The sequence below is a fragment of the Agelaius tricolor genome, unplaced genomic scaffold (assembly GCF_023055355.1).
Source record: "Agelaius tricolor isolate 1412-34295 unplaced genomic scaffold, bAgeTri1.0.p SCAF_3, whole genome shotgun sequence".
Classification (NCBI taxonomy): Eukaryota; Metazoa; Chordata; class Aves; order Passeriformes; family Icteridae; genus Agelaius; species Agelaius tricolor.
In genome coordinates, this window is record NW_027269263.1 from 16,789,610 (window position 1) to 16,811,901 (window position 22,292).

The window sequence follows — 22,292 nt, forward strand, 5'->3', positions numbered from 1 at the left end:
TTTTCCACCATAATGAATGATGGAAATGTGTACATTTCTTTTTGATGAATCTTCTGGTTTTGGTTTGAAAAGCAGATCTATTTAATGATTTTTATAGATTAAATTTGGAAAACTCTGTCAGGGGCAGGGCGTTTGGAATTCACTGAAGAATCAGTAATCATCAAGCATTTTTTATTTCAAATGGATGTTTCACTTTTTGAGAAGGAATGGTAGAAGCAGGCAAATTTATAATAGTGGTCATGGTTGTATTTATCCAGCTTGACTGTCTTCTAGATTCTACTTGACTATGTAGTTTTTTATTATCTGGATTTAGTTGGGGTCAGGTTACATCATTTGTACAAAAGATTTTTGAAAAACAGCAGGAAAACATCATGAGCAGGAGGAAAAAAAATCCCCTCAACCTCAATTTTGAGGTCTTTGAGGGCAGTGCCTTTTTATTTTGAAGTTGATGAAGTGAACAAATTTGCAGCATAGAAGTTTGTACTTCTCTGCTAATGGTACTGATCTATTTAACAGGGAAATCTGCTGCATGCATAATATTAAAAAACCCTGATAATTACCCTTTAAATATTTGCCTTGGATTTTAGCCTGTTTCTGTCCTCTGCTGGAACAGATCCTTTCCTTCCTGCCAGTGGACAAGAACAATAATAGCTACTAACTTTGTCTTTCATCTCAGATATCTGCAAGAGCAATTTGTGCAATTGCTCCTGAAATCCAGCTAGTAGCTTGTAAAAGACTGAAATGCATGATTTTTAAAAGAAATTAGATTAGTCTTAAGTATTTTAGAAGCTGGTAAAAATTGTGGAACCTAATTTTTAATCTTTGGTGCTCTTGAGAGGGCTTTTCTGCCTAGTATGAAACTGAGGTTTTTCTTTGGTTCTTGTAAACAAATTAATTCCACATATTCCATCCAAAACCACCAACAGTCTGTAACTTACAAATCCCAGTGTTAAAGCTTATCACTGTTTAATTTTATGAGTGCCCCAAATGTAGTTAAATCTCCACAGTGCACATAACCAAAACAATTGACAGATTTGTTTCTCTAAATGCTAGTGCTTTCTTCTAGCTTGTGCCAGTTTTTCCATTTGGACTGACAGAGATAAATCTCCAAGTATTCAGTCCATATTGAGTAAAGTCTTGTTCTTCCTGTGTCTTTGGACTTTTTTTTTTACTGCCACATAAGCAGTTAAACACCATCTGCTCTTAAGCATTGAAAAATAATTTCTCAGGAACAATGCCCAGTGCACACCATTCAAGAGATTAAGCAAATACCATAAAAATGATTCTTGGAAATTACAATCTCCAATCTCACCAGAATGCTTCAATGATAGTCTCAAAGAGCATGAAATAACTGAGCAGATTTATAATTACACCAGTAGCATGCAAAAGAATTCATAGCCCTACTGCATCAGCTGTACAGTGGTGCTCGGTGATGTTTGCTACAGGTCCTCTCCTTACCCTGGAAAACCCCAGAAGAGAAGGTAGGGCAGGCAGTAGTGCCACAAGCCTGATGGACATCTCAGCATCTGAAGAATCACCTGATGCCACTGAGGGGGCAACTTCCCATTCATAAGAGTTCTCAACAGGACATTCTCAACAGGGGTGGTCTCACAACTTCCCTGGCCTCTTTTGATTTTCTTTTTTGTGGACAACTTTTGAAGGATCCACTCTGTCCCTTCCAAAGCCCAAAGAATATTTTGGTTAATGTCTTCAGGCAGCATTTTTACTTTCCTTTTCCCCAGTCTTTTTGATTTTAGACTCTTCTGGGCAGCAAAGGAGAAACCACATACTTATTTAGCCTACAGATGCAATACTTTCTAGTGTGAAGAAAAACTGCTGATTTATTGTATTCTTCCACTTACACTCCCATAACTCTCAGTCTTTACAGAACGAAATGGTCAGTGAGTGAACCGTTCCCAAAGATGCTGAACAAATGAACAGGTTTCATTTGACTGACTTGCCATTGGGCATGATGTCTTCCCACTTGCTTTTGCAAATTTGAGACTATTTGATGGTCTCCGGTAGAAGACTGGAGACTATCAAAATAACAAAATCATTCATATGGATGGTGTTTTCTTCTGTTGATCACTGAATGGGATTGTGCTGTTAAAAGTGGAAATAAAAAAGCCAAGCAAATCACCCTCTAAAACGGTTTTGGTGTAGTACAGCAAGAAAGCTTCAAGTTATTTGTTAATATTGGTGAACTGAGTTTGACAAAAAGGGTTCAAGAATTAGCAGAAGGCAGTCCTTGGGAAAATGTTATCTTTGGACTGAACAGTCACATGGTGCCTGAAGTAAATAGTATTTCAGACAGAAACTTGCTGTATCTACTGACTCAGTGCTGATGAGAACTGGATACGGAATAAATGTCACAAAGGCAAAACTTTTAACACCAAATTTCAAGATTGCAGTAGAGTTTATTACATCTTGCATGGAAGCATATTTGTGTCCTAGAACATGCTCTGAACTCCTCTGTTGTTGTGATTAAAACCACAAGTGAGAGTGCCTGTGACAGTCCTGAAACACAAAACCTCTGAGATGTTCATGTATCTTACATTTCATATTTGGTGTAATCCAAACAGAAGTTGGGAGGACCTGCTCCTCACGCACACACACACACATACACACACACACACACACACACACACACACAGACTCTCTTCTCTGGGAAGACACATCAGTGAGTCTTTTTCCTCTGGATTCCAAAAACAAAAGGCTTCAAAAAAGTACAGAGGGCTTTGATGTCAGACTTCTCCAGCATAAATAAATGTCTGTGTTTCCTACAGAAGTAACAAATCATGAAAAAGGCAAAACTGAAGGCTTGTGGGATCTATTGTAAAAGTGTTATATCACTCCAAAGACCTTTTTTCCTTTCTTAAATACTAAAAAAAACAAATTTATAAAACAAAACCAAAATAATTTAATTTAGCTAAATTTGAGTATTAATTTACCTATGATGGACAGATGAAAAAGACTTTGTGTGATGGAATATGTAATAGCAAAAGTATCCTCTCATCTGAAAGAGCAATCCTTTTGTTTCAACTTCTCTTTAACACCTAATACAGATATGCTATAACTAGGAGTTTTTAGGTAGATAGGTAGTTAGAAATTTGATTAATGTAAACGGGCAGCATTTGTGTTGCAAAGCTCCTCAGATATCATTCTGTCTACGCTCTGGAAAAAGTCAAGATAAGGACAAACTGCACAATTTTTTTTTTAACATTAATTTTATTCTACAGGGAAATTGGTCTCTAAAGAGATTCAAGATGGACCGCCAAGGCGTGACACAAGTCTTGTCCCGCTTGTCTTACATATCTGCTCTGGGAATGATGACCAGGATCTCTTCTCAGTTTGAAAAGACAAGGAAAGTGAGTGGTCCTCGATCACTACAGCCATCTCAGTGGGGGATGCTCTGCCCTTCTGACACTCCTGAAGGAGAGGTGAGGAATTTCTATTTTGCTTTCTGTGTTTCTTGTCCTGACAAATGGAGACACTGTTTAATTTGAAGTACGTGGTCCTCCATCAGAGGAATAATTCTGATGAAGAAGTATCTGCAGAGATAAATTACCCTCAGCCTGGTAACACAACTTGTGTGACTTCTTACATCCTACCTGTTTACATCCTGGTCCTCCTTACTATATTGCCTTTTTTTCTCCTGCATAGACTGTCTGGAAACAGTTCTGAAATCATTTGGCTACATGAGAACAACATGAACAGGTTCCATTTTTCCAGTGGAACTACTTGTTCTCTTTTGGTGAGAGCAGAAAGAGAGGAGTCCTAAACCCCTCTCCCTTTGTTCTGTAATAAACATTCTGTTTTCAAGTTGCAACATCAACCTGCAGTGTTTCTGGAAACATGTACCAGTATTTCTTTAGCGGTCAGCTTGAGGAAGAAAACCATCTTTGTACATATTTCAATCAAGGAATTGATTCTGACAGTCTTATTTTGTTTGGCTTTCCTTTTCTTTCTTTTTTTTTTTTTTCTCCGAATAGAAGATACTCTGGGGGGAAGAACTCTGAACTTTCTGAATAAGTCAATATAAGCTAGTCTTACTAGGCAGCCGAAATAAAGCTACACTGTATAAGATACTTTTTCATTTAAAGATGTTAATGTTTGTGCTAGAACATACAGGATACGTGGAAAATTGATTAATGGACTGATCCTGTATTTCCATTATGCTGCTGAGTAGCTGAGGAGAGAAACATAGGGTGGTTAACTTAAAATCTATTTTAGTGCCTATATTTTTTATTAGCTTGTAAATGCTAAAACATTACATTTCAATGTGATGTAGAAAATTCTACCTTTTTTTCCCTCCATAATTTCAGGGTAATTAATTTAATTTCTTTCACTTTGTCATCTTTTTGTTTTTGTCAATCATAAATACAGTTTGGGGAGAAGAATGCAGGTATGGTATTAAACATAAAAAGAGAAGGGATAAAATTAGTGGGTTTTGATTTTGTTTTTTCCTAGGCCTGTGGTTTGGTCAAAAACCTTGCCCTCATGACTCACATTACTACGGATATGGAAGATGGCCCAATTATTAAATTAGCCAGTAATCTTGGAGTTGAAGATGTCAACTTGCTCTGTGGTGAAGAACTTTCATACCCAAATGTGTTCCTGGTTTTTCTTAATGGTATATTACTTTTCACCAGTCTTGACTTTGATTTGTTGCTGATGGAGAGTTAGGCTTCAGAAACCCTCCAGTAGTTCTTGGATCACAGTCAACATCAGATGCAGCTTTCCACGTGCAAATAATTTCCTCTGTAAATATTTTGATAGTGTTGGGCAAAGTAGATGGGCCAGATGATGGCACTTAGTTTCATGAAGTTGTGTCTTCAGAACTCTGACTGCAGATGTGTGTAGCTGGGAAATAGAAGCTTTCTCAAATTTCAGCCCTGTTTTTAAGCCCACTTGCATAAATAGGCACAAAAATATGGACATTTAACTAGGGGTTTGTTTGTTTGTTTGTTTTTTAGATATTGGCCAAAGGAGGTTCCATTCATAAAGTACTTTTAGAAGAAAATAACTTGAATTTGTAATATGTAATATTGTAATAAGTTCACAAATTCAGATCTTCCTTTACAGAAAGCATTTAGTTTTCTGTAATCTTTATATGTTTTATATATATTCGTGCATTTTAAAGAGCCTTTAGAAACAGAAAGGAAAGATCAGAATATTATTTTTGAAGTTTAGCAATGCTGTTCTCTTTAAAAATACTTTTGAAGGGGCATCCTGCTTTGTGTGTGATGAGAAAAATTAGACCATGGAAAACAGGCCTGTCTTGTTAAAGGGATGTTTTGGTACATGTGCTTTGCATCTGCACATTCATATTTCTTTTACTACTGATCTTCTAGCATTTCTGAACCAACAGGTACTATGGCATCAGATTTCAAAATACTGACATTTAAAAACTGTAGCTGTGATTTCAAAATAGCCTTTTTATCAGTAGCATCCACTTCCAGGGACAAGTGTGTAATGTTTGTCACCATGAGTAAGTTCTCCATTTACCCTTGAATTAAACAGTGGTTGTTCTTCAACCCTGCCTTTTCCTGGTAACATAAAAGCAATACTTGACCAAACTATGTTCATTTCCTCTGCTTTTCTCTAGCAGTGTGTTAAAGATAAGGTTCAGTGAAACCACATGCACTCTCTTCTGTCTTGTGGTCCAAAGGGGAGTGCAGAGACAAAATATTAGACTCTTCCTTGACAAGCACAGTTTGGAGTACAGAACAAGATAGTCTGTTCCCAGATGTAGATGAACTAGTACTAAGTGGGACAAGCCAAGTTACTGTTCAATCCACTGATTTGGCGTTCCATAAAAAATTTGAACTTGTGGATAGCTGACTTGATCCTGATTTAAACTTATGACTTAAGAAGGTAGATACTCTGTTAAGTACAAATTCTTAAAGCTGTAAAGACCCTTCTATTGTGTTGTAAACTCCCTAAGCTATCATCCTTTGTCTTCTCCTTTAAAGTTTTTAAAATGTGAGCATAGGTGTTTATTTTATATGATAAGATTACTTTGGTCAGGTGACTCTTTAAATGAATTTTACTCTCTTGTTTGCTCATCGTGTATCAGAATATACAAGTATGAGCTGAAGTGCCCTGCTAAGATAGCTGAGTTGAGCTAAGTACCTGAAAGAGAAATTCTAGTGCTGGTGTGAGTGATCAAATACATCAAAATATCAGGACTTCAAAATTTCTGACAAGGCAGCAGGGCCATTCCTTGGTCTGTTCTTGGAAACCTTGAATCCGTTTCAGAACAGATGAAATTGCAGGCTTGAGAGTTGTTATCTTGTGTACCAACTGATTAATGGGCACCTGAGCAAAAACATACTAGGAGAAAGCTGGAAGAGCCACACCATTTGGTTTCTCAGGCTGTTTGGAAGCATGCAGGTAGATGACTTGTGAAATTCTGACAATTTTGAATTGAGAGGAAAAAAGAGCTGGTTCCTATTCATGTTAGAGAAGGGGGATTTTACTGCAACTCATTATTTACAAGAAGCAGAAGTAATTCTGTGCATGCCACACATGATCAGAATTTGTAAATATTTTTGGATGTGCAAAGGATCCATCAGGTATTTATTCTCTCTCTGACCAGGTAACATCCTAGGTGTCATACGTGATCACCAGAAATTAGTCAACACCTTTCGGATCTTGCGTCGAGCAGGTTATATCAATGAATTTGTTTCCATCTCTACAAATCTGTCTGACAGATGTGTCTACATTTCCTCTGATGGAGGAAGATTGTGCAGGTAAACTTCTCATCAGAATTACCTCACTACTGAACTGGCTATAAATTTCTATGCACTGGGCTAAGACTTTCACAGGAACAGATTTAAGCAAATTCAGTAAGACTTGAGCACCTCTTTTCTCCTTAAATAAGCCCTCATTCAAAATAGGCAGAGGTTGGAAGAGACAGAATGGGTTAATGAATATATACGTATTTTAGCATTGACTGGCTGTGTGCATATTCTGTGCTCACTTCAACAAAGCAGCAGTCACAACTACTGGTGGCATACTACTTTGTTCATTAATTCAATCTCAGAGCATGTTGAATGCAGTTTGAGGCATGTCAGAGGCTCCAAAATAGTAAATGCACAAACCGTCAATAATTGTACCTGGTCAGGAGATCCTGAGTAGGGCCATATTCAGTGGCAGAGAAATCAGTTTTCCAGTCAGGGCTAATATGTGTCATTTGGGAGATGGCAGTAAAGCTGACCATTTTTAAAATAAAAGCAAGGGAAATCATGTGGATTTGCAAGGCTTTACCAAGTTTGCTTTGTGGCACCCCTCACCCTGTAATTGTTCAGATATCCCTATTAACCATTTAAAAGTGCTTATTAGTCTTCTAACAGTTATTTAGACTTCAGAGGGGACTCCACAAGTATCTTGTAGCTATTTGCTGCTCTTTATCAAAGCAACTTGTCCAAATAGCAACAGCCCTTGACATTGCCTTCTTGCATGCCATCCTTTGTGTCAGTGTTTTTGTGTGGTAGGAAAGCCTTCAGAGATCCATGTGCTACTGAAATTTATGGATTCATCAGAGATTACCCACAATAAATGCCTGTACTTGACAGCATGTAGGCAATTGCAAAATGCAGCCTTACATGTGGACACTTGAGCACAAACTGTGAACTTAGTGTTCTGTAAAAACCACAGTACTAAATACTGTTCTTAGCTTTGTAGTTTGGGAAATCTCAAATCTTTTAAAGCCATCATCAAAATCTGTAGGTAAAACTTACAAAATTTTAGTTGAATGATTTGAAGGGGAAAAAATGGCTTTCACCTCAAAATTTAAGTCTTGATTTCTCTATTACACATTTTAAGTTATATCAAAATAGTTACGGATTTTATTTATGTGGTTTTATCAGTTAAAGGCCAATAAATTTTAAGAACAGTTTATAGAATAGGTTTTGCATAGGCAGAGTTCTTAGTGTAAGAATAAATTAAGTTACCTGCCTAAGTATTTGCTATGACCATCTTCTTTTTTTTTTTTTTTTTTTTTTTTTTTTTTTTTTTTTTTTTTTTTTTTTTTTATTTCAGGCCTTACATAATTGTCAAGAAGCAAAAACCTGCAGTTACAAACAAGCATATGGAAGAACTGGCTCAGGGCTACAGGTACACAATTCAAGTAGACCATATTGATCTTCACCAAGTAAATACTGTGTGGAGATACTTCAGTCAGTCAGTATTTCAGTCCTGGGGTTAGCTAGTTAGAGAAGTCTGCTCTCCTGTATAAGTTCATAATCTTTGTACTGGAGGTTTTCTGTTTAAAGTCAAATTAGGGCTGGTGTTCTTACTTTGTAACTGCTGTGAGATTTGGTGAGTATACAGAATAAATACATCTTACAGCCTCATCTTTCTGCAAGTGGAACTGCCTCAAGCCTTTCAATCATCCTCCTGATTGAAAAATCAAACACCTCACAGGAGTATCCAACATAACCACCCTAAACTGGGCACATTCAGAGTTTTTGAAAGTCCTTGCAAATTCTTACTTAATGTATTTTTTTAAAAAAAAAACACACTAATACAAAGGCATTTAAATTTAGGTCTAATTAAATTCCACAAATCAAAAAAATGTATGTGACTATCCTTATATTTGCCTGTATATACAGTGATGATAAGTACATATAGGAAGATTTTATGTAGTTGTTCAAGTAAGTAGCATTCATCTGTCAGACTGTGATGCAGTGAATGGGCCACAGGAATAATTAAAAAAACCACATTTTTCTTCAATATGTAATATGCACAGAACTCTACATGTAGAAGTATTATCTCGTTTAGCTTTACATATTACACTCCTTTAATATATGTACTAAGTATTTTAAATTTGCAGAAATATACGGTCAGTACTTCCAGTGTAATTTTTAATTTATCTATAGGAATTTTGAAGACTTCTTGCATGAAGGCCTCGTCGAATATTTGGATGTGAATGAAGAAAATGACTGTAACATTGCCCTGTATGAAAATACAATCAATAAGTATGTATGCATTCAGTAACTGGTACGGGAAAAACTTTTATAGGGTAACTCTCTGAAATGCAGACATATAAATAATGTTACTGTTTTCACATGTACACACTGCTCTCTTGATAATGGTTGAAACTACTCCAGGTGAAAGCTAAAGAGAGAAATCTGTCTGCACGCATCCTAAATTATCCATGGGAAGTTACAAAAAGTGGTTCAGATTTTGAGAGAGCTGTTTCTGCTACTACCTCTCAAAATATTAAAATCTTGAAGGTATATCCTTTCTTTCTCTGGATGTGGCTCTTTGTTCTGCTCATTGGGCTGCTCATCATAAATAATCTTATCCAATAGGTATCCAGAAGGCAAATGGTTCCACATGTTATTTGATTATCTTAGCATATCATGATTGTTTGGAAGTTTCTTTTCTGGCCGTAAAGGGACCCTAGACACCCACCTTACATTAAGTGAAATGCTGGAATGAGACCTTCCCTTTGACTTTTGGATGTACAATAGGCCCCAATAAAAATGTCAGCATCATTCTGTGTATTCTTTACCACACATCTTAGAACCAGTTTTGATATGTGATTTTAATTCAGAGAGATTTCCAGATCTGTTATGTTTTCCACATATTTGAAGCACCTCCTGCAATTTTTTTTACTCTTGTCTTCTGGCTGTGATTAAAGAGCCCACATTAAAGGAAGGATTCTTTTAAATTTTTAAGTCCTCCTATCTTTTTAATGGTTTTAACTGGTTCTTAATGTTTCTCTGACAATATCCTGTAAACTGAAGCTTGAATATGAAGTGCTAGACATTATCTCTGTGAATGTTTGATGAGTAGATTTATGCAGAAAATTCTTTTTCTAAATAATCTGTCCTGGTCAAGTACTCCTGCAAGCTAATAGAAATACACCATTGATTTCAGCGGAGCTGGGTGAGCTCTTCAATTATCTTTAACCTTTGCTAAATGTAGTGCATTAACTCTGCTAATTTAATTGCCTTGCTCCTACCCAGGCTTTTGAAGACTTTATCACTTTAAGAGATGACTCTTTCATGCTCTTGACTGAGTTCTATATACATGAGCAAAGAAGAATGCACACAGTTGCTGTCATTTTTGCCAAAATTAAATAACTTCCACAAAGCACCAGAGCTGAAAATTTAAGTTACAGGACAACTGATTCAGAAAGGTTAATGGGAATGTATCACATGAAATCATTGTTTAGTCTAAAAGTGGAGGAGAAAGTGAACTTCCAGTGGACCAGTGTGAGGAAAGGACTCCTCAGCAAATCCCAGGAAGCTCAGAAGATTCTTGTATTGTCCATCAATTGTTTTGAGTTTGGCTTCAATGCTAACAGTGGCTAACTGTGCCATAACTATCTGAGCTTGCGTCATATGAGCACATTGCTCCTTGTGTTTGGTAATGATACTTCCTACATCCTGAATAGCTGAGTTGAGTTCCCCCTTTCCCCAGATGACCATCCTGCATTTTAAATGGTGTGACTATGTTGGTACGGTTTGTTCTGGTAATGCCATTGATACAACCCACTATCTGAAGTATCCTAGTAGCATTCCTGCTTTTGTAATATAGGCTTCTTTTAGCTACAGTGTCCTCTCTTTATCTTTCCAATCCAATTAGAGGGGTTTTTGTTGGAGTATTTGACTCTAATGCATTCCATTTCTTCCTTACGCATTTGTAACTCTGCTTTTTGAACTTATGAGGTTGCCTTTCCTTTCTTGGGCCTGGTTCTGGCAGTGGCATTTTTGACCTGCAGAGATTGGACTGCCCTGTAAAGTTTGAATGTCTCCCATTAGCTCTCTGGAATACTTCATAAGGTAGTAGGATCATCTTTGGTTGAAATAGGATTGACCTCACTGGAAGAAGACATCTGTTGAATACCCTATATGCAAATGTGTATCTATTTCCATGCACTTGTATCCTCTGGAGAAATTTGCAAACTTCACTATCAGTAAGTGTCAAGCTTCTGGTTTTATTGTTTGAAAAGCGTCACCAGTTCTGTGAAGTTCTGCAGAATGGGGAAGCAGTCTCTGCTTCCAGTTTTCTTCTGGCTCTTGAAACCATTTTGCAATTACTTGACTGCAGTTTGGATTCTCCCATTAGTATTTTCTTATGATAGGCTTTAGATAACATAGCTACTTTTTATCAAGTGGAGAAAAAACAGTGGCTGTTCTCTGGCCAGCAGGTGATTTTTAGGTTGTTCAGGTGTATTTGTGATTTATAAAGATTTCTAGGACTGATAGGTAGTTTCATTGGCTTAATCCTCAGGATTTCCAGGTCTATTTTTTTCAGCTTTCAGATTTCATTATTCTTCCAGTAGTACATACATTGTTTATCTATAAAGTTACTACTGCACTTGTCTTCAGTCTCTATGTGCTTGTGCGTAATTCCTTAGCCTTTTTTAGCTTACAATGCTTGGCTGTCTTTTGAGTGTTGCTATAATAAAGACTTCTCTGTCACTTCCTTGGCAAGATCCTGAAGTTAAGTAATCAAATTAGTTTATTTAAATAATTAAAGTCTTCCAAAAGACTTCCAAGAGAAGTCAAACATTAAAGATGAGATTTTGAGAATGCATTGGGTTTAGATGTCTGGGAGAAGCAATGTATGCATAAACCCAAGGTCCCTAATAGATCCAGGATATGAAAGATAGGCTTTGAATAGGTTTAGTTATAATCATCTGTATTTTGTAATTCCTCACATCCTAATTACATATCTAGATTTAAATTCATATCTGCTCCAGCTAAACTTTATTGTACACTTCATTCTTAGTTACTAGTCTCTCCACTTGCATCCCAATGCATGCTATGATTTGTCTTTGCTGAGCATGGACTTTCTCTTCTGAAGCTCATGCCAGATAGAAGAAATTGTCTCTCTGTCTTTATTCCTTTTCTCTGTCTTTTTACTTCTCATCAGTACTGTCTTTTTACAACATAATCACTTCCAAAATATTTGCAGAGCTTTTCAAATAGTGTTGTATTATATCATGTACCTATGGCAGTGAGTCTGGTTTGGAGACAGATGTTTTCTCCTTAACTGATATAGCTGACCTTGGAAAACTAAAACAGTTTTTTTAATACCTGAATCTGTTGTGCCCTTCCTTTTTCCATCTCCCCAGTGGTTTTCTGGATCTCTGAGATTAGTAATTTGATGCGGAGGGCTTACTCTCATTACATGAGAAGACATTCCTTAAGGCATTTTGGGTCTTACTGTATAAACTGATGTTTTATTGTTTTACTGAGCTCCCTCAGGTTGTCATTATCTGGAGGCTTTTCCTCCGTTATGGAATTTCATAAACCTTGATTTATTTCTCCTTCATTTCTTTTCATGTGGAAACACTTATAACCAAAATAAGTTGTTGGGTTTTTGTAATAAAAATAAAAATCCTGTAGTGAATCTGTGTTTTGAGGTCCTACTGACTTACATTCTCCTGAACAGAATTGAATATGAAGTGTTATGAGATACTGCTAAATTAAATGAATTCTACTGAAGTTGTTTGTTAACAAGCCTGCCATAATTGGCAATCTTTCTTTTAAGAGATACAACCCATTTGGAGATTGAACCTTTCACACTTCTGGGTGTCTGTGCTGGGCTGATTCCATATCCTCACCACAACCAGTCCCCAAGAAACACTTACCAGTGTGCCATGGGGAAACAAGCCATGGGTAAGACTTCACTTTTTATTCGTTTTTGAAGTGTTATGTATTTTTGAAGCTATGTAGCAAAAGTGACAAACAAAAATTCTTTTTTTCCTGATTCATATAAAAGCTTTGCTGGGAAAAATAAAAGAGCACCTCTTTAGCTTTGAGAAAAAAAAGAGTTTACCTCTGAAACTTGGAAAGATTAATGTGAGAAAAGTATCAGTTAGTTTTACTTAATGAAGACTATATCTGCAATTCTTAACACTTAAAAGAAAATTTTAATAAACTGGGACACTTTTGCATTTTCTATTGTGTTTTATTGGAAATTATCATGACCTTCAAGTTTTCGGCATATCTGCAGGATTGGCAGAGTGGGGTTTTCTTCTCTTTATGCTGCAATGTGCTGTGGGTTTCCAGACAAAAAAGAGTTAAAAATTGTTCTCACAAAGAGAGACAGAGCACAGACTGAGGAGCATTTCTTTGACTGGTTAAGTAAGTGTCCTAAAAATAAATATATCAATAGTTAACATTGACATCAGAGAATAAGAAGACTCAAGTGTGAAAGAGTTCTTAATAATTTGAACACTTTCCACAGCCATAGTTTAGATATTTTTGCTTTTGCTGTTTTGGATGAAGAGGGCGAGCACTGAAACAAAATTAATTTTCTGATTACCTATTATTTAATTTGACAGTGTCATATCTGGTCATTAAAACCCAAACATTTTGTAAATTTGCTGCTGGAGATAATCAACAGCAGTTAAGTTCTAATCCTTTCTTTAATACTCAGTGAAATCAACATTACAGTGTCCAAATCTATGGCCTGTGATCAAGGCAGAGGAGCCTGAGCAGTCATACATCAATTCAGGCAGCTGCATTCAGACTGGTGCTCTACAGGCTGGTTTCATGGCTTGTGTTGATGGCTTGCTTTCAAGTTGGGAGCTACAGTAGCACAACTCTGTTTCATGAAGGAACTGCCACTTCAGCTAGGTTTACTAAACCATGTATTTTGTGCTGTGTGTTCAAAGCTTAAACACTATGTCTTCTGTGAGACTTCTCCAGCAGAACTAATAGCAAAGTAACTGCCTTATGCTGAAACATCATGTTGAGCACATGAAAACTGAAAATAGCAAGATGCATGTTCTCTATTTAAATGTAAAAAAAAAAAAAAGTGGGTGGGTGGAAAGAGGAGCAACGCAATCTTTTTTCCTTACAGTTCTCCCCCATCCCATTATCTTTTCCCCACCCCTGAGTCTCTATTTTATGACTATTAGTCTCAGAAGGCTTGGTAAGTTACCACACACAGTTAAGCAGGATCAGTGTGTACAGAAAGCCAATTCAGTATCTGTGGAGTTCTTTTGTAGTTTTCTGTGTGAAGGTTTTTTTCCCCGTTTTGTTTTGAGTGTCATTTGCAATTCATTGTCTGTGTTTTCTGAGGTTGGTGTATTCAGCTGCTTTGACCCTAGGTCTTGCACATTTAGCTCCTTGGATACAATCCTCTGACGTTCCTGCTGATGCTAGGAACACAAAAGCCATTGAATATCTTGAGCAATAAAAAAAGCCTTTGTTTCAGTTTATTATGACAAAACACCTGACTCAAAGAATAAGCAGCTAGATAAAAGTAAATTTTAAAAGTTGGCAGATTACTTGAGCTTTATTTTGCTCTGTCTGAAGTACCTGCAAACAGCGGAAGCTTTTTGTAATAACTGCTTTAAAAAGCCACCATAAGTGGCAATATGTAGAGGCAGAGATGATTTTTCTCTACCCTTACTGATCAGATGAGACCGAGAGGGTATTCCTGAAACATTGCACATACTTTTTTCTGTTTATTTTTGTGAAGAGATGTGATGTAGTGTAGCTCCAAACCCCGACCCTTAAGTTACCATCTACCTTTATTGCTTTCTTTCTCCATAATGAAATTGCAGAGCAGCTCCTCATCCAACACTGCTATGGGGAAGGTCTCATGTCCAAGTCCTCCGTATCACTCCTTGACTGTCAAAACCTGGAGGAGTGAAGGGAGCCCGGGGTTCAAACTGGGGAAGGAGAGCCTTGTACTTGTCAACACTGACCCACCCCCTCTGATCACATCACAGGGCTGTGCCAGCAGCTTTGGACAGTCTTTTCTTTTTGAAATCTCTTTTTTAAGCAACATCAAGCTAAGGAAAGGTGTGAAAGCACAAGTAAGTGGAGAGTGGACATCAGATATTGGAATGAGGTCTGTAATACAGTGTCCCTGACAAGTATTAGGTCCTGAAATAGTAATGTTTATTCTGGAGAGCACTACATGTCCTGAAATCTCCCTTTCAGGGTTAGATGAGTCATCTTGTTGGAGGACTAGAGCTGCACTTAATGACCAAACTGGATTTCAGGATTTCAGTAAAATTAAATTGAAATAAAACCCCTCACTTTTGGTATAGATTATTTACCATATGTTGCAGGTTAAACTGTAAGACTGAGAGGAAGTTAGGTAGTAAATACAACAGCAGCTGCAAAGACCTCAGTTGAATATTGACATTTTGGTGCAAGGTTAACAGTTGTAGCTTAAAATCTCAGAAATACTTAAGATGAAAATACAAGAGTCTGTACTGTTTGCATTTAATGTGTTGGTAAAATAATGCTTCAGAGGATCAAAGGCTTCTACAGTTAAGAAATAGTTCTAAACTGGACTTTTTAATTCCATTAAGACATAAAAACCTAATCAGTTTTACACATTGTACATCTGTGACTGTCTAAAAGCCTAATTTGAAGAATGAAAAAATACAGTTTCCCTGCCAGTAATCCCCCATATTGCACATGCACTGCTGTGTAAGGGATGGTGTGGGTACACAAAGCAAGCTGTACATTCACAGCACAACTGTGCCCTGCAGCTTCAACCCATATGACATAACACAAGTCTTGAGTAAGAAAAGGAGGATTTGGGTGTTGATTATTACTCTAACCTCTGAAAGAAAAGGAAATATTTGAGGGGACAGACATAGGTGGGTGAGAGCTTTGTCGTAGAAGCTTATAATGAAGCAAAAACTTTAATATTACAAAAAAAGCCTGCTACTGTATAATGTACTTTCTGCTTTGCTTCTGTGAAGTAGCAAAGCCCTTTATATACTGTACTGCCTTGTACTGTAGCCAGCTGAATGTGTTAAAATTGAGTTGAGAATGTAAATAGGAACTCAGTGCTGGGGGGTTTTGACAGTTATCAAAGTTCTTTGGTGGACCGAGAGCCAGAGTCCTCCCAAATTTTGTACAGCTAGCATAGGAACACAGAGTCTAAACAAACCTCAAAACAAAACCAGCTGTTGCTGGTCATCACAGCTGGATCTAGGAGCACTGTGGCCGCAGTTCTGTTCTGCCACTGCTCTTTGAGGATTGTTTGTGCTCTATGACATGACCTCATTTTGACACCTCTCCTCTCCTTGGTAGTAGGCACAGAAGTGCTGATTCAGAAATGAGCTCCCCCCAACACACATTTTACCCATAATCTTTTTAACCCACTCCTTAATCTTTCTACTGTGAAAAGAATATTTCTAACAATTAACATCCAGATCACCTAATGCATGTACTGTGACAATCTGTCTGAGTGGAGTTGGAGTTGGAGTCCCCTCCGCAAGGTTTAGCAAAGTGTTTAAAAACTGTACTTCTTCCTCTCTTGCTTTGTGCTCACATAAAAGGACAGAAACATAGAAAATCCATGGTGAAAACAGGGGAAATACAGAATTACACCAATTCTTTTCTTGACATGGGCAGTAATAGCCCTTTTGGCTCAAGTAGATTGATTTCTGTACCCTTGTTAATTTTTTGATTGTACAGTTTAATGTTGTTGGAAGTGATACACCAGAGAATTGGATTAATGCTTATTTTAGCTGGCTGTTTGTTCTGGTGAGTTCTCAAAACTTTCAGCATCAGAATAGCAATGCCTCATTTATGCTAAATATCAGTAGAAAGTGCTTTTGTAGTGATTATTTCACACTAAGGATATTCAAATGACACTTAAAAAGAAAAAAAAAACTGTCAGGAAATTGAAAAAAAAGGAAAGAATGCACACGTGCATTCACAATATATCAAGTACTGAGAAAAGCAAGAAAATAATCTTTGTTGTATCCAGGTCAACCTTGTGTATTTTGCTTTAACCAGGGCTAATTACCAATGAAAAAAATTGGTTCTTGCTGGTGGGATAATTATAAATGTGAGTCATTGTGAGCAGGGTTTGTTATGGTGAACCTTAATTATACTTTACTTTTGCTTGGTTGTTTGGCTGGAGCAAACAAGGGCTCTGTTCTTTCAGAGAGAGAGCAGAAATAAAGCTAGTGACTTCCTTCATTTCAGCACCCACACAGAGGGCTCATCCCAGCACCCCAGTCCTCTGAAGAGAGCTGCTGCTTTATTTTAAATAAGCAGATTGTGGTTTCAGGCTGTGGTTTGTTAGCCCAGTTGAGAGAAAGGATTATTTGTATAACCATTAAATCCCAGCAATTAGGAATAATATTGCTGATACATGCCATGTTTTTTGGCTAATTTATTTCATTTGTACTCTGGAATCATTCTCTAACCAGTTTCTTTCCTGCTAGGATATCTGTCATTGATATATATATGTATATGTTTTCTGTTTGATCCAGCATTCATCTCCTGAAGAGTAGCCTGAATATAGTTTATTATCGAGGCTCAGAATCTCAGTAATATCAGTTGCTTCTGGCTCCCAGACAGTAGCAGTTCTGTTAGGCTTATCTGAACCACTGATAAAAATGCCAGTTTTGAAATACATGAAACACCTGAAGAGAAATAATTTGTGCTACCTGAAATATGTTAAAGTGTCATTTGAAATCTTTGATATGTAGGGACTTCCACAGATTGTTACTGGGGTGTAAAGGACACCCTTAAAGTGTAAAAGATAGGTTGAAGTCTGGACCACCAATCTTATCTTAGCATCCTTAACCAGTGAACCATAACAAGTGTAGCGTATAAGCATATCAGAGGAGAAAAAAAATGCAAACAGTTTGAAAGATGAGTTTGGCATGACTTTCTCTTGGAAAGATTTCTCTCAGTATCAGGAAAATGTACCTATCTGTGAAACATTTAAGCTGAGCTTCACTGCAACCTACCCTGAAAGCATATTCTAATTCTACCAAATTCTAGATGCAAAGGGGAATAATGGTCTAAACCTCTTAAGTTTGTAATTTGGAAGTATGTTTTCTGATCTGTATACTGGGAAATCAGGGGAGTTGAGTCAAAAGTACAATGGGAACAATGTCTAAGTGAAATCTCATGGTATTTCAGAAATACTGGCGCCTTGCAGGGTGGGACTGCAAAGGTCTTGAGGAATCCAGGCCTTACCAGCTTGTGTCTTACTGGAGACAAAAAATACTGTTTGAAGATTATTTGTTTCCTTATACAAGAAAAGACAGAAAAACAACTGCTTTAAAGCAAGAGACGAGCCTGTCAACTCTACCAGATTTTTCTTGTAATTTGAAAATACTGTGCCTGTGTCATTGAATCTACTTTCTAGAACCTGAGAAAGTCCAGGCCAGCTGTAACAGTTAATTTTCAGACAGTAGCTGTTGAGCTATCTCTCTCTTCTTGTCCTTGGGAAGAGTAGACCTGTTGTGGTTTAGGAAAGTAAGCGTAGTGCCAAGCACAGGATAGGTCTTTGGAAATGCCTCGTTTTAGAGTTTGGTTTTCTAGACACTTCATGTAAATGGGAGTTGCAAGTAAGATGCATGTAAAATGTGAAGCTGACCTCCCCAGTGAGCCAGTTTGTGTTCAGATATGCTTCTTGGCCATGTGAAATCTTCCTTGTACACGGACTGCTTTGACCTTTCCAAGAATGCAGCCAGGCTCTGAAACTGCAGGACAAAATAGAAAGGTTTTGAAAAACTTACATCCTAAGAACAAAGTACTGCAGAATGTTTAGCACTTAAAACTTTAAAATGTTAACTTTTCAGACTGTAATTTCTTAATTGCTTAGAGACATAGCATAGTCCTGGTACAGCAAACTCCAATAATATATGATTGCCTTAACTTTTGTTCTGCTACACAACGGTTTATGTTTCCCTGCTGGGTCTTAATTATTTTTTCCTCAGATTTCAGAAGACACTTTGGCATTCTGATGGGACAGGGCCAAAAATTTCAGTCTCAAGCTGGGAGGTCTTTACAAAGGGTTGAATTCCAAACTGTAAATTTAAAATTAATTTCATGTAGAAAGACAAATACAGAAGTGGACTTCTACTGTAGTCTGTCTATCAGTGGTGCTTCTAATTCTAGAAAGTAAATCACTTTTGGTTAGCAGTATGCTTCATTTATGCTTTGTCCCATTCTAACACGGGCTGCTGTTGAACTAATTATTGCCCAAAAAAGGAAGGAAATATGTTGTTGAAGATGAAGAGCTTGATCCACAGTTTCTCTTGAACTCAGTGATAGTCTTTCTATTGGTTGTCACAAAATTTTGGATCAGGTCTCTGAAACACCAGTTGAACTCCACTAAAAAACTCAAACCCAGTGGCTATAAGAACAATAAAAGCAAACACTTCATACTTGCACAATTCAGTGTTGTAATTAGAAAATCATCTTATCTGTATTTATTCAAGTGGCTTTTATTTCTTCTGTTGTTCTTCTTTTTCTATTGATGCTTAGTTTTTTTCTGTTCGAGAGAAAATAAATAATTCTTTCTGGGAGCTTAAATTAAGAAACTACTTATATATTAATAATATAAAATTCTTTTGGTTTGAATTATTATTTTTCCCCTTCTTTTCTTGAAGAATTTCTGTGTGATTTTAGCTGATTGGCATTTTGGTAAGTTTTTAGCCAAAACATTCCTAGAAAACTCACTAATGTTCACTGCTTTTCTTTTTTTCTTTTACATGTAGGTACTATTGGATACAATCAAAGAAACAGGATAGATACTCTGATGTATCTCCTCGCCTATCCACAAAAGCCAATGGTAAAAACAAAAACAATAGAACTGATAGATTTTGAGAAACTCCCTGCTGGACAGAATGCCACAGTTGCTGTGATGAGCTACAGTGGCTATGATATTGAAGATGCTCTTGTCTTAAATAAAGCCTCTTTGGACAGAGGTAAGATCCATCAACTCTTTCCCACTTCTCCAGTGTGTGTTCCAATATATATTCTAATAAACTTGTTTTCTCGTAGTGTTATCCTGTAGTAAATTTTATTGCAGTTATGAGCATTAGATCTTCAGTTAAGAAATTGAATTCCCAAACTGCTTTGAATGCTTTTGTTGGTTTTCTGTATGATTAGTGATTGTAACTCCACGCATACAGTAGTGTGGTGAAGATGCCAACGTGCATATAAAATTTTGAGTTTAGGTATTATAAGAAAAAATGGCTAATTTCTCACCTCAAATAAAAAAGGTGTAAATACTTAGCTTAGAGAAAACATAAGGCATGAGTCAATCTGTTCTTCTCGGCTTGCTTTTTAGATGTTTACCTGAACATTTGTTCATTACTAACAAAGACATCTCATTATTTCCACCAGTAACAAAAGCAGTAGATGAAATTAGATTTATGAAGGCATTTAGGAAAGGAATAGAACCCGAGGCAGTTTGTGTCTTTGTGAGCTTGGTGCTCTGAGGGAGCAGTAGCAGTATTGCCTACTTTCTGAGAGAAAATAATAGTGTTGTCTAAAGCAAAATAATTTAGTGTTTATCCAGAGCTAAATTAATGACCTGCTTCCTTAAAAAAATATACCAACTCTGTGGTGCAGTGTATTTTAAGTAAATGTACATAAGTACCAAAGGGAAGGTTAACTAACAGAGACCCATGCTTGTGTAGATCTAGCTTGTCTCACTCTCCACATTTCTTCAGCACTTCATGTCAATGCTGCTGAAGGCTGGAGGGGAGTTGCCTGAAAACTTAGTCTCTCTTCTCTCACTTTTCTCCATAAATTCCTTGAAGAGTAGGCATAGTGCAGTGATCAAGCTGGTTTTAGTTTTGGGTGGCCAAAGTCAGATTCTTCCATCACTTTATTCCCCCCCCCTCCCCAAACGCCTTTCCTCCTAGTTGCTAGGCAGCAGTAATAGTATTCCTAGGCATGTATCTTTGGCATTAATGTCTGCTGCATTTAATTTATGCCTCCTTTTCTAAAACAGCAACAGGCATGATTTAAAAGTGAATGTTTTCTTTTCTGGTAGACTGGTAACATTTACAGGGAGAGCTGTGGTGCATGTCAGGAATTACTTGACATAATCTGAAGATATAGATGTACTGTATGTGGCCACAACCATCTTTCAAATGAGCTAAAACAACCCAGGATTATTAGCAAGCCTTGTTCTTGGCTCTCTGTGATTCTAAATGTGATTAGAGTCTTTAGTATCATGGTTAGTTGCTGTACTTAGAGAGAAATTCCACAGATGCTACTTTTCTCATCGAAAACCCACTAATTTTATAGCAGTACATGTAATTTCAGGTGAGGAAAAAAAGAATAATGGGTTGATTATACTAATCACTCAGTACTTTCCTGGGAGACTAGCTTATGCCAGCCACAAACATGAGTAAAAGTTCAGATTTCTTAGAACTCATGAAAGGAAGAAGTGCTCCTCTCACCCTATTACAGTCCTATGTTACATCTTGGAGACCACCAAAATTATTCAAGAGACTTAGTGATTCCGAGAGAAATGATGTGTGCAGAGATACAGAAGCAGATTAGCACAGTTCAGAATTGGACTGTAGTCCAGCATCTAAAAAAAAAGTGTACATGATCTGATGTTTAAGTTGTGCACCACTAGGTATCTGTGTACAACGTTATGCATATTCAAGCCAATGAATAATCTAACTAATAAAGAATATTTTATATTCCATAGCTCAGATTTTATCCTGGTCATGTGTTATAAAGGATCTTTGAATTCCTAGGCAGATGAGTTTGCATTCCATTCTAGGCTTTGGAAGGTGTCTTGTGTACAAGAATGCCAAGTGTACGCTGAAGCGATACACGAATCAGACATTTGATAAAGTAATGGGGCCGATGCTGGATGCAGCTACCCGTAAACCCATCTGGCGCCATGAGATTTTAGATGCTGATGGTATCTGCTCTCCAGGTAGGTCAAATTGCATGTTCACTCAGGGCATGTTCAAAGTCAAAGTGGAAATTAATATTCTGTCAGTATTTCTTGTGCACCTTGTGTTATACTTAGCTTCTTGGGAGTATTTTTGTCTTGAAGACAACAGTATTGTGATGGGAAATTTAAAAAAAATTATTTCCTGAAAGCAGCATGTTACTGATCATTGGGGAGACTTTTGTACATGAAAAAAGTAGCTTTATATTTAAGTAGAAGAGTGAGATTTTAATAATGTGAATCTACTGAAGATTAGAATTTGTATTCTTATGTTCCCAAGCTGACAGGCTTTTAATACTGTAGTTTTTCTCTGTTTCTCTGTCATATGCTGTTGTTTTCTTAAGGATAGAGATAGGCCCCTTATTATTTTGATTTAATGTGTCAAAATCTCCTAACAAGATGTCAGTTAGTGCAGTTATTTGAGGAAGTAAAACCTTATGGTTTTAACGCTTTAGAAAGATGTTTGAAGAGAGATAAGAAAAATAAATAGGAATGTAAAGAGAGGTGTATAACTTTCCAATGATAATAGATTTGAGGAAGAACCCTCCCATACTGTCATCCTTTAGTTAGAAAATGACTTAATAGACCTGCTAAGATCTAGTAAGAAAGGTGTT

The 22,292-nt window shown here is 36.9% G+C and overlaps 1 protein-coding gene across 2 annotated transcripts in view; it reads left to right on the forward strand.

Annotated features, from left to right (window-relative positions):
- Window positions 1-22,292, forward strand: part of POLR3B (RNA polymerase III subunit B) — a 72,182-nt gene that overhangs the window by 24,921 nt on the left and 24,969 nt on the right. For both annotated transcript variants that reach the window (XM_071422693.1, XM_071422694.1), the window contains exons 14-21: window positions 3,240-3,440; window positions 4,471-4,633; window positions 6,602-6,755; window positions 8,047-8,121; window positions 8,886-8,984; window positions 12,517-12,644; window positions 19,472-19,681; window positions 21,502-21,660. In XM_071422693.1, the coding sequence (XP_071278794.1) occupies window positions 3,240-3,440; window positions 4,471-4,633; window positions 6,602-6,755; window positions 8,047-8,121; window positions 8,886-8,984; window positions 12,517-12,644; window positions 19,472-19,681; window positions 21,502-21,660 (1,189 nt within the window). The remainder of the gene's footprint in view (window positions 1-3,239; window positions 3,441-4,470; window positions 4,634-6,601; window positions 6,756-8,046; window positions 8,122-8,885; window positions 8,985-12,516; window positions 12,645-19,471; window positions 19,682-21,501; window positions 21,661-22,292) is intronic.